We start from the raw sequence: 13,586 nt of genomic DNA, 5'->3' as shown, positions 1-13,586 counted from the left end.
TCGGTTTATATATAACAAAATTCGAGTTCAAGCTCGTAAAAGTCCAATTTGAACTTGGCTAGAATTTGGTTCGGTTCGTTTCAAGCTTGAGTTTTTAATTACTTCGTTATCAAAACGACGTCGTTCTAATATATATTAGTCAAAACAATATCATTTTATATTAAAATTTCTAATTGAAAATTTTGACGAGTATCTCAAACTCGATAGAGCCTATATAGAGCTAACTCGTTTCGAAGTCGTTCGAGCTCAAGCTTGAATGGGTTTGATTCGAATCCCACCTTAATAACAGTTACATCATCAATAGGTGCACGTGAGATTTGCACAATTTTCCAAATAAGGCCAAGTTGTAGATCTCTTAGTTAATAAATACAATAACAGAAAAATAATGGTACGAACATAATATGTCTATAATATGATAAATAGTAAAAAAAATATTTATAAGAAAGTTATAAAATTTAGATATAAAAAATATATAACGTGTATTTATAAGTTTAATATAGTATATTATTAGTAATATATTTTTAAAAATACAATAATATCAAATATAATTTTTTTATGAATAATTCAAATATAAAATATTTAATTAATTATTAAATATAATATAACATAATATATAATCAATATTCAATTATCATAAAAAATTATCTGAAGATATTAGAGATTTGGATGACAAAAAAATCAATTTTTGTTTTTTTTATAGTTATCACATTATAGTAATTAATTAAAAATATTTTTTACTTTAAAAAATTCATAAAATAGACAAAAATACGCATTTAATATATTCCGAGTTCAAAAAATCAGAACGACGTGTTTAAAACATGAATTAAATGTGAATAATCCGCGTTTTTACTAACTATGATTGGTCTATGAAATATTAGATTATCAGTAATGTTATATATATTTATTTTTAATATATAAATAAATATATATTTTATGTATATTATCATATGATTTGATATAATTTTTATTTTTAGTTTAAAATTGTCAATTATTTGATGATATATATAAAATATGCACCAATTTATATATTTCATAACATAGCCCTTTGTTTATAAAATGACCTTCCAATCCCCTTGGATTTAGAGCAAATGTGTTGATAAATTGGTGACAATTGAAAAGTTTTGTTTGGGTACATGTTTATCAAACTTTGCATTTAAAACATCTATTGTCCTTTCACCTTATTCAAAATTTTATAAATATTTACTATTTGTGATGAAATAAATCAAATAACTATTTCCCACCCAAACTTTGATGAAACCATGATTGTCCATTTTAAAAGTTTGAAGAGTCTTTGTTCATCCATCATAATCACAAAATGATTGTAACAGTTAAAGGGTATTTTTGTCACTTTATGCTATATATATTAGGACTAGTATGATTGCTACTATTAAAGTACAAATAATTTATATTATTGTTCTAATAATTTTATATTTTTTCTTTTTTCCTCACATATATTTTTATTTTCCATGATTATTACCCAAATGGCCATCTTATCTCTTTTTTCTTGCCTTCCAATCTTATCATGTGCCGTTTATTCCTCTCCATGTTCACCATATCAACCACCGTATAATAAAATATATGTGAAAACATTCAGATGCAACCTAATTTGAGCTTCGATGTTTGTATAGACACGTTCCCCTTTTAAACCAAAACCTTTCCTCCAATTTCTCTATTCACTTATCCAAAGTCCACTAATTACATATTTTAGTTAACATGTGAACTAATATGTAAATTAGTTTTTCGTGTTTTTTTTTTTTGTTTAGTAATAAAAATTTTGCCTAAAAATTAAGGTTATGATAAATCATAACGCTTTGACATTGGTTTAAAGTCTAAAAAAAACATGATCACCCATTTGCTCATTGCTATCTTGAGGTAGAATGTTACGAAGAGAGAGATGAGAAGTTGAGGGAACTTGGATTAAGAAAATACTTTGTTTGTTGAAGAAAGGTGAAGGGGAAAATGACAGAATAATTGTCTTCTAAGTGTTCAAAGAAAATAAAAATGTTTGCAATAAAATGATTCTTCGATCAAAGTTCATGGGTTTTTGGTTATTGATAGTATAAAAATGGTTCATCTAAATTAGGGTAAATCGGCCTGAAAAATTGTATGAAAAAATGACTAATTTTATCAATAAATTAAACATATTAGCAGAAGAATTTATTTTTTAAACTTAGAGGGTGAGACAAATAGTTCATTTAAATTAGGCTAAATCGGCCTGAAAAATGATAAGTTAATCTATAAATTTCAAACGATACTTCAACTTTCAGCATTGCATTCAAAGATATTTACAATTAGAATGATATAATTTCCCTAATTATTGAGAGAACTGACCGCCTAATAATGAAACAATCTTAGTGCGGTGCGGTGGGTGGGCCAAGAGGACACAAAACAAACATCTTACACCACACTCCCAAGAGGCGCGTTGCTTTCATCACTCTTTTTTAAACGAAAACAATATTTTGTAATAAATAAATGGCTGTAGATAAAACTCCCGTAAATGTCGACTTAAAAAGCACAAATGAAAAAAGGAAGGCGCGTGGATAGTAGTTTACTTAGAAAAGAAAAAAGGATAGGGAAGTGAACAGTGAGAACCAATTGGCCACTGAGATGTAACCCCTTTTGTCCGGCTATATGGGTAGCCCTGCTACTGTACTGCACCGAGTCTGCCTGAGTGTGAGTCTGAGCAAGTAGCTGTAAAAGCCTAGCTGGGTCTGGGTTGGGGTGATTGCAATTGATGGCTCTGATAAAGACTTTCGCCCTTTTATTATTGTCACACATTTCTTCATCACTTTGACATTATTAACCCTTCTCACTCCATGACAATTGGCACACCTTTCTAAACTTTTTAATAACTGTTTTGAATGCGATATTTATTTTAAACTATGCCTTTCAATAATTGAAATAATAATAATAATAATAATAAACTAAATAGTAATTAATAAATGGAAATTGAAAAACAATTAAATATTATTTTAAATTTAAAATAAAATAATATCTAATTATACAATAACACATATAAATATATATATCCAAAGTAGATAAACATAATACTATTCATTAAAAAATGTTGTTTCTTGGTTAATTATACATAAATAATATTATATCAAACTAACTCGAATCAAATATTGTTTTATTCAAACTCGGTACAATTGTATTAAAACAACACTCGAACTTGAGCTCGATAAATTGAAAAGTTATAGGTTTGAGCCTAAGCTTAAGATATAAATTAATGACTCAAGTTCAATTTAAAAAAATTATAGTTAAATTTTATAAAGGGAAAAAGATTATTTCACACGATTTTTAGTTGAAATTCAAAAACACAATTGTGCCAATTGAAAAACTCAAATTCTCATATATGATCTAACTTTTGTTAACTTTTTCTGTTAGAAATAAGAGTAAAATGAATATTTTATTGTTTATATTAAAAAGATATAAAACTTACTATTTTTTCCCTACAAGTTTTAAAAACTAACAATTTTTCCTTACCTAAAGTTTTTAAATTTGAAAAGTAACTTTTTCATCCCTAAACCTAGGGTTTTCATATTTTTCAAATTGTAATTGCCTCCCAAAACTTTCAAAAATAACAGTTTCACTTCAATTCTTTAACTTCAGCTGCTGACATCGTCTCTAGTCTCTTCTTTCTCCTAAACCGATAGTTGGTGGTGGGATGAAGAGGCAAATCGATGAATCACACAACATTGTCTCCTCTTTTTTCACTTGATTCATTCTCTTGGTGTTGTCCAAGCGTCTGTCGTCATTGTCTCAATGTTTTTTTATAGTAGTTTGACATCATCCCATTGTCATCGTTATTGAATTGAGCATCGTGGTTGTGATAAATAAATCGCGTAACATCAATCGAGTGTCATTTGAATGTGATAAATGGGTGACCATGCAAGCATCGAACGAAAGATGGGTGGTCACCCTTCCTTTCTTCTTCTTTGATCATCGTCGATGAAAGATGGATGGGGAAAAGCAGCTCTAGTTATCAAAGAAAAAAACTTAAAAATTTCAAACCTTAGGGAGTTTTCAAAGTTGATGTACGTGGTAAGAATCAATTTTCAAAACTTTGGGGTGGGGGATAAAATAAAATAATATATTTTTACTAATATTATTAAAATAACAGTTTTATCCTTATTTCTAATAAAAAAATTGTAACAAAAATTAGTTTATAAGTAGGTATTTAGATTTTTTATCTATCGTATATGTGTTTTTAAATTTTGATTAAAATTTGGATGAAAAATTATCTTTTACGTTTTATAAATGATATATTTATAAATTATTTTATTTTTAAAAATAATTAAATAAAATTTTATAAATATAAATACAATATTTTAAATAATTAAAATTGATTAATATTTTATTCAAATCAATGACAATAAATAACTTAATTAAGTGAAAATAAAAATAAAATTTTTATAAAAATTTACGAATGATATCATATTTTATATGGTTTAATAAAATAATATTATAATATATCATGCTGAAAATAAAATAATAAAATTATAATAAATACATATATATTTTATAATTAAGCGGTGTAGAATTAAATATAAAATATAAAACAAAATTACTGAGAAGATAAAAAGTAGATAGTATTGGGAGAAGGGGACACAAGTGAGATTAGAGGAAGTAGACGGGGACAGAGTAGACATCCGACAGGAAACACAGGGAGCCGTACACTTCGTCTCCCCCGTCTTTTTACCTCTTTCTTTGTATTTTTATTATTTCATTAAAAAAAGCACCACATACTGTAGCCCTCTTTCTCTTTCTTTCTGTCACACATCACACTCACCCAGTCCTCTCAGCATTGCAGCAGTTGCAGCACTGCAGCTGCTCTTCTCTCAGCACATGAGAAAAAAAAAAGCAGTTCTTTATTCAGTCATTGCTCTGCTCTGCATAACTCTCCTCATGCTTCTTTTTTTAAATTTTTTGAAAGCTTGATTTGATATCATCTCGCTCAACGCCATTCATATAAGCTTGGTTCTAAAAAAATGCACTGATGAAGCTCTTCCTATTCTTCTAAACACCTCCCATTTCTTCTTAAAATGGTGGGTTTAATCGATCTCAACACAACGGAGGACGAAGACACTCCTTCCTCTGCTTCTTTGTCTCCGTCTCCTTCTCCTAAATCGGCTTCCGCTTTAAGTGCCTCTACTTTTAGCGCTTCTGGAGTTTCGTTGGAGCTGTGGCACGCCTGTGCAGGCCCCCTCATATCTCTTCCGAAGAGAGGGAGTGTGGTGGTGTACTTCCCTCAGGGTCACTTTGAACATGTCCCAGAGTATTCCGTCGCATTTTCTTCTTCTTTTAACCTTCCTCCTCACGTGTTTTGTCGGGTTGCTGATGTGAAACTCCATGTAAGCGTACCATTAAACATGCTAAAATTTTGTTTTCTTTTTCTTTGGGATATATTAGTGGATTATTGAAGCTAAGTACGGTAAGAAAATGTGTCGGAGTTTTGTGTTCTGTTACTAATCTTGTGTTGGTAAATAGTATCAAGTTTCTATATATATATTTTTTCTGTTTTAGACTTTTAGGTGAAGGTTCTGGTTTTTCTCATCAATTTGTGTTTTCTGTGGCAGGCGGAGGCTGTAAGTGATGAGGTTTGTGCGCAGGTCTTTCTGATTCCTGAAACCGAGGTGAGCTTTGTTGTGATTTTAGATTTTGAACCTTCAACTTTTATCCTAGGGTACCGAGACTCGGGCTTCTTCTTTTATTTTGTGTAATTAACTGGGAGAGATGGCTTAGTCTTTCAGCAACCAAATGGTTAGTTATTGAAATGAAAATTTGTTTTTGTTTTTTCCTTTGAATTTAGGATGTCATGGTATTTTGCTTTTTTTTTTTTTTTTCTCTTTTTGGCGTGGTGGTTTGGCTTTGGATTCTTTAGATTAGGAAGAATGTGCCTGAAGTTTTGTTTTGTGTAGCAAACTGAGAAGAAGTTGCTAGAAGGGAAACTTGAGAGGCATGGTGAAGAGGAGGATGTCGAGGTGGCTGCGAAGTCTTCCACACTCCACATGTTCTGCAAGACCCTTACTGCTTCTGATACTAGCACGCATGGAGGCTTTTCTGTACCACGCCGAGCTGCCGAGGACTGCTTCCCTCCCCTGGTAATTGCCCAGCATTTTCGTACCCAGACGCACTTTGGCCTTATAACAGTTAGAAATGGATTTTGTGTTCAATACATCCATCAGATACAGCTCTGAACATATTTATGTTCAAGTGTGATTGTTAATTATGTCCTGATATTAAGTAGTTTGTTTCTGTAGGATTACAGTCAACAGAGGCCTTCGCAAGAGCTTATAGCAAAGGATCTTCATGGCCTGGAATGGAGATTCCGACACATTTACAGGGGTATGCTGAAAGTGTTTGATTGATTCCTATTTTGCATCATATAAACTATCGATGTTTTGGTTCATATTTTCATTTTGGTTAGTGCAGGACAACCACGGAGGCACTTGCTGACTACTGGATGGAGTGCATTTGTTAATAAGAAAAAGCTTGTCTCTGGTGATGGTGTGCTTTTCCTGAGGTATAAAGGCCTTAAATCACTGAAAAGCTAGCTTTTCCATTCTGTATTCTAATAGTTTAACTATGGCAGGGGTGAAGATGGTGACCTGAGACTAGGGATTCGAAGGGCATCTCAAGTAAAAGGTGGTTCTGGTTTTCCATCTTTATGCAGCCAGCAGTTGAGTCACGGCAGTATCATGGATGTGGTTAATGCTATATCTATGAGACATTCTTTCAGTGTTTACTACAATCCAAGGTATTTTGCTGCTTACCTTGTCTAATACTTTCATATAACAATTTAGCAGTGTGTTAATACATCATGTGTAACCATTTTGTTGGGCTTATAAATGTATATGGTGTGCTTGCGTGCCTACAGTAACCTTACCTCTTTTGGAATGCTGCAAAACTAAATAATGTGTAAGGCATTTTGGATCATTTTGCATTATTGCATATTCTTGCATCTGGTGTATTCTTTTAATTCCAGACCTCAATCATGGTGCTCATTTTGAAATATATTATTGTACATTACTGAACGTCATAAAACATTATAAAAACCCTAAATCTTAGAGAAAACAATAATCCTACTCATTCAAACCATCTACATGTTCTCCCAAAGTGGTGATTAAGAAAAATCATATTGTGTTATGTCCTAACAAGATATCATACCTTCATAATACTATGCTCTCAGTGTGTCATTGTTCCCATATAGCTACAACTGTTCAATTTATTTCTTTTATTGCCTAAGAAAAAACAAATTCTAATTTTGCCACCGCCCCTTTGTTACAATTCTTTTTTCAATTATCATTCTCATCTTCTACTACCATCACCAAATGGCTATAATGACCAGCATTTTTGTTCCTATTGTTGTAGTTAGCAAATTTATTTTTTCTTATTTGTGGGGATTGAATTTGTTGATTGTCTCTAATTGATAACGTAGTGAATCATATTATCCTGTGCATGTTGTAGGGGTAGTGCATCAGATTTCATAATCCCTGTCCATAAATTCTTGAAGAGCCTTGATCAACATTTTTCTGTTGGAGTGAAATTCAAAATGCGATTTGAAACAGAGGATTCAGCAGAGCGAAGGTTTGGCATGATTGGGCTTGCAGGAGTTCATTTAACTTAACACTATTAAAATCTTATACTAAGTCTTTATGGCAGATGCACTGGACTGATTACTGGAATCAGTGATGTAGATCCTCTTAGATGGCCTGGTTCAAAATGGAGGTGCCTATCGGTACGAATTTGTTTATATTTAAAGCATATATGCATCAAAGCTTTGTGTTGAAAAATGCCTTATAATAGTTTTTGTAGAATGCTTGATAGACATGGGTGTGTTTTGTCTTATTCATTCATTTTAGTTTACCATTCCTATGTGCTCACTCCTGTTGCCCTGCTAATTTTCAAAGATTAGGCTTCTACGTTCTCTTCTGATGCTGATTGCTATTGTGTATCTTGATTTGTGACACAGTAGGGATCTAAGCAGAACCTTTAACTGATAATCACACGTATGCTTGAATGGAAAATTGGGTTTTGACTAAAAAGCATTTATAATATAGTTGGCCAACAATGAGTTTGATTTATGCTTTGTCACTTTTGTATTTTTTTTTTCATTTTCAAAATTTCAAGTTTTTATCATTTGATTTTTCAGAACTCAATATACTTTAATTTACTTTGTTAACCTTGACAGTGCAATTGTTTCAGCTCCAATATATATGATGTGATTCGTCAAGCATTTGGTTAAATGCAAGTAAAATGGCTGTGATTACAAGCATTTATCATGTGCATCTTATTTAATCTCAGTTGTCAAGAGTGCATTGATCCTTCTGTATAAAAGTAGCGTCACATGTGTATAACATGAAGTGGTGATAATTTTGGTGACTCTTTCAGCGCATATTTTGTGGATATGGTTTGCCTCATCTTGCTTATCTTTTCTTAGTTATTTCAAATCTATCTTTATGTAGGTGTAGAGGTAGTTTCCTTTTCTTACTTCACTTATTATTTAAAAAACCTCAGCTCTATCTTTTCTAGTTGAAGAAAATAATATTCTTTGTTACTCAACTGGACATTTAATGCACTCTTTCAGCAACTAATTGATTACTTCAATATTCACAGATGTCGTGTCTAACTTTAAGCCAGGCATCCTTCCCAGAGTTGTGCTTGATTACACTTCATTTCTATGATCAGTTATGGCCTTGATAATGTGTTTGGATTGTCTGATGGACATGCTTGTGTAAAAATTGTGTATGTCTTACTAACAAGTTCTCCACATTTGTTACTTTTGGTTTCTCTTTGCCTTGTTTTCTCTGCTATCAGCATCTAGTTGATTGTGACATTTAAAATACACTTATTGAAATATTACTAGATTTAATGGTGTTCACTGTTTCTGGTTTGTTTTGCAGGTTAGGTGGGATGATAGTGAGTCTAATGGGCACACAAGGGTTTCTCCTTGGGAAATTGAGCAATCTGGTTCTGTTTCTAGTTCCAATGGCTTGGTCACGCCTGGTTTGAAGAGGACTAGGATGGGATTGCCTTCAGGGAAACCAAATTTTCCAATTTCTGGTAGGTCCTTCATTTACAAAAAAAAGAAAAAAGAAAAAAGTAATTCCAATCTATTGTACTTTTCCCACACCTTGCACCTTGCACAGCATTGTTTGACTAATTATTGCATAACAGAGAGAATTGGAGAACCAGACTTTGGGGAATCTTTGAGGTTCCAGAGGGTCTTGCAAGGTCAAGAAATTTTGGGTTTTAATGCTCTTTATGATGGTGTTGATATTCAGAGTCTGCATCCATCTGAAATCAGGAGGCGCCATCCTGGTTCAAATGGATCTGGGATTGCTGCTACAGGAGATGGTATCAGAAACCTATGTGTAAATTCTGATACTTCCCACGAAGGCATGGGCTTTGGTGAATCATTCCGATTCCATAAGGTCTTGCAAGGTCAAGAAATTATTTCCCAGTCTCCATATGGAAGAGCAACTACTGTTAAAGATACTCATGGTAATGATTGTGTTGGAATAACAAAAAGTGGTCAGATCCTAAGGTTGAGAAATGGACAGTCTTCAGCAATTCAGCATTACAGTACTCATATGAGCCCCTCTGCACCTTCTGTACAAGTTTCATCACCATCTTCAGTGTTGATGTTCCCGGTGGTAAATAATCTAGTTTTGAACTATAATCCACCTCTTCATAGCTTGAAGGATCAAAAGGGGCAACGAACTAGCAATCATGGTTATTTTTGTAGTTCTGAAACATATGGGGGAAAGTATGCATCCTTGTCACATTATGAGCATTGTTTCAGGGGGGATGAACCAAGAGGCTTGAACTATTTAGGCCAGTCAAATGAGCATGTTCAACCTGGAATATCATGCTCTCTTTCCCCTCAATCAGTATGTAGGGGTGGCCAAAATATCATTTCCTCATGTAAAAGTAGCTGCAGACTCTTCGGCTTTTCTCTGACTGAGGAAAGACATGTTGCTACTGTTGAGGACAACATAGCTCCAGCTACATGTCAGTTGAATCCTAGAGCTTCACTTCTTCCTCATGTTGGAGAGCACCTCCATCCAAAGCCTCCAATGATGGCCAAAGCAGTAGGAAAAAACTGTGCCAATGTAAGCAACCTCCATGTTGTACGAGATCCGCTTTTTTATTTTGCATAGTGTATCTGTAGTTAAGTTGTAGGATAGAAATTGCAGGTTCACAAAAAGGGGAGTGCTGTGGACAATGGCTCTTAATCTCTTCATGCTTGATGTGCATAGTGGTGTGGTGGGTAGTTAATGCCTGTGTTTAATATATAACTGCTTTTCTAGGTGTGGGGAAAACAAATCTTACCATCTCATTTACTTCTTTAGATAGAGCAGAGAGTGCATGTTCATTGTTTCACAAATCATGAACATGGGATGTTTCTGAATTAACCAATTTTTTGTTAGAAATTTAGAATAAATATTGTTAGCCTCATGGTTTTCCTGAATGTTTATCTTTTCTTGTAGTTTTAACCTTTTAATCTCATTGAAGTTGTTAATTTCTTTTTCAGGGAATTATGCAATGTGTTGGAAATTATGATATATACTAATGAAGATGCCAGTAGTAAGCACCTGAGTTTGTGGAAGAAAATCCCTCCTTTTGCTCTAATAATAATACTTGTGCTGTAACTGATACAATTTAGCTTGTGAGAAATAAAAAAGAAATTGTGCTGATGCATAACTCCTTCAGCCCTTTGGTATATAACAATGTGTGTTAACCTAGTAAGTTCCCAGTGACTCCTGGATTTGAATAACATTGCTGTAATCAAACTTAAAAGAGTATTGCATATGCTTTTGTAATACCCTATATGAAATTTGTAAGGTATTGTTTGCTTTATCCTTCTTAAATTCTAAGCTATTTTTAGAACACAAGCAACCATACTAACAGTAGAAAAGCTGACCTTATAATGGCAAAATAAATATGCTTCTTGATCAGGAAACCTGAGTTTATGAACCATGATAATGAGGTGTAAACATGGAGATCATTGATCTATGCTATGTTTCAAACGGCCCTTGACATAACTTTTTCCAGGGGGATCAATTTTGTTGTAGGCACAAATACAAGAGTTTCCGCCAGCCCACTCAAGCCGGACCATCCCTTCAAGGAGGAGAGAACCATATCAAATCTGTCAAATATCAGGTCTAATAACCAATGTCACAAAGAAGGCTTGAATCAATGCTCTTTTGTATATGAAGTTTTTTGTTTTACCACTCAAACTACTTTGAAATTATAATAAAATTTATCGTAAATTGTAGTACCTTGAAACTTGATGAATCCATATTCATCATTTAGCAGCTGATAATTAACCTATTCATCTTTCAACTAATTCTTTACACACTAGATATATCCACCTGAACACGTCCAGCTCTTTCATCCCAAATCCGAAAGAGCTGCACGAGCCAAAGATTTTGTTCTATCTCCATCTCCACAGAACTTTTAAAGGTTAAAAAAATAATAAAAAAACTGTTGCTCTACCCATTAAGTGCTGGATTCCTAATTCTAAAGTAACGTGGTTCATGCGTGGAAAGTGGAAAGTTTCTGATAAACTTTCGTCTTTATGTTTCCTGTTAAAATCATGGGGTCAAAAGTTGTGGGCAGGCACAAGGTGAAACGCATCCCTCCTTGTTTTCCACTGTGTGTAAAATAATTCCAACAGTAAAAGAAACCAATATATGATGTCTGCTAATTATTAAATATATTAAATGTTTTAAAATATTAAAATCTTGACAAAATATTTGAAAAATAAAAAGCCTCCTTAGACTAGTCAGTGAATTCTTCTTCTTCTTTCTTGCTCTATCTTTGTTAATGCTGGTCCTTGGAAAAGAACGGAGCATCAGAAGCTTCTTTTAGATTTTTAGTGAGCAGATGACCGATCCCTTAGTCGGTTCCACGTAAAGTGGAGGAGCGGCCACCGACCACCACGCGCTAATTTCAACTAAGCATAGATTCGGAATCTTTCGCACCATTTTCGTAAAAAATAATTATATTTTAAATATTTAATTAAATACCTAAATCAAATCAACTGTCATTATTAAATAATTCACGGCCACCAGTTTCAAAAGATTCTGATTAATCAAAATATATATTTATTTCAGATATAAAAAACCTTTTTCTTATGAAATACATCATGGATGACATTTAATGTGAGACGATAAGTTGACTCCCCAAAAATTTGAAACGTTTCACCTGCCAACATCAGCGTCAACGTCAACGCCAATATAAATCTCATATTCATATTTTAAACGGGCTAAATGATTTATTTTCGAGTAAGTACTGACGTATGTTTGTTAATTTTTAAAAATTTATTTATTTATTAAATTTAATTATTATTATTAAAAATAAAGTTATTATTTAAAATTTTTATTTCTATCCTAAATTTCATATCTTTTTAAGTTTAAAAATTTATTTTTTTCTTTAAGTTTAAAATTGTAAACTTTTTTTTTTTTTATATATAGTCACTCTCCAATTTTTAAAAAAATTTTAATTATACTTAATTTTTTTTTGTAATAATGATTCATTATATTTAATTATTGATTCTCTTTTTTCTTTTAATGAGTCTCATTTTATTTATTAATTATTTTTATTAAAGATAAAAATAATATTATTTTTATTCGAGACAAATACTCGGACGACCATATCAATATAAATCATTTATTCATATTTTAAAGTGTTATCTTATAAATGGACATCTCACTTTGAATGTTTTTAAACTATGATGTACCAATTATGTCGAGCAATTTGATATAATTAATTACTTCAATTTCAATATTTTAAATCCACGTACTTGTGGTGCATTCTTGGCGTGGAAACGTGTGACACCATATCAGTTTCCCATATATTCTTTGACCGCATTCAAAACGTGCAAACGATTTATTAATAAAAGAGGAATAATCTTTTTTTTATTTAAAAAAAAAAAAGACTTCAAATTTGAGATCACTTGAACGTCGTCAGCCGCAAGACAGAAGACATGTTGGCCACGTGGCTGGCGGTGACAAAAATAGAATAAGAATTATAATGTGGAAAGCCACGTAGGGTGATGAATATTTTCCAAGCCAAGTGGCCTGGAGGTACGGACGAATGTGCGACTGCGTGTACTGCACATCGCAGGCGCCGTCCAAGAACGGCTTTGTCAGTTACGTTGCCGTTAGTTAATCTTGGTACATCTGTGAGAAATATAAAAAAGTTACTAACTTATTACGTGGCATCTCAATCTTCCCGGTTTTTTTTCTTTTTACTTTTTTACAATTGAGTAATTGAGCCTGGCTTAAGCAAGTGAAATCAATCTCATTTATATTATTATTTATTTTATGTATTTCATCTTAAATATATTAATTTTATCTTTTTGCTGATAATTTTTTAAGATATAAAAATGAATTTTTATAAAATAATTATATATGGCAATAAATTAATTGAAGAGTGAGCAACTCTGAATCTTATAAAAGGCAATACAAATAATGATTTACTAGACTACATTGACAGATTTAAATTGATGCCAAATTATGTATATTAACTGGGATTTTTATATAGACATATATGGAATATGGTTATAAAGTAAT

General features: G+C 32.2%; 1 protein-coding gene and 1 long non-coding RNA gene across 2 annotated transcripts; one reads left to right on the top strand and one right to left on the bottom strand.

The window, feature by feature from the left end:
* Positions 1-4,741: 4,741 nt before the first annotated feature.
* On the top strand, positions 4,742-10,866 carry LOC123193409 (auxin response factor 3-like). The gene is made up of 11 exons (XM_044606391.1): positions 4,742-5,354; positions 5,580-5,636; positions 5,922-6,104; positions 6,264-6,348; positions 6,436-6,526; positions 6,596-6,760; positions 7,471-7,590; positions 7,666-7,741; positions 8,907-9,066; positions 9,181-10,118; positions 10,541-10,866. Exons 1-11 carry the CDS (start codon positions 5,046-5,048, stop codon positions 10,577-10,579), a joined length of 2,223 nt encoding a protein of 740 aa, XP_044462326.1. The 5' UTR covers positions 4,742-5,045; the 3' UTR covers positions 10,580-10,866.
* LOC123193410 lies at positions 10,786-11,460 on the bottom strand. Its single transcript, XR_006497086.1, has 2 exons — positions 11,289-11,460; positions 10,786-11,171 (listed from the first exon to the last, which is right to left on the bottom strand). It is a non-coding gene; the product is annotated as an uncharacterized LOC123193410 (long non-coding RNA).
* Between the last annotated feature and the right edge of the window lie 2,126 nt (positions 11,461-13,586).

This window comes from Mangifera indica, chromosome 12, assembly GCF_011075055.1.
Source record: "Mangifera indica cultivar Alphonso chromosome 12, CATAS_Mindica_2.1, whole genome shotgun sequence".
NCBI classification, from domain to species: Eukaryota; Viridiplantae; Streptophyta; class Magnoliopsida; order Sapindales; family Anacardiaceae; genus Mangifera; species Mangifera indica.
This window is presented reverse-complemented; position numbering and strand designations above follow the sequence as displayed.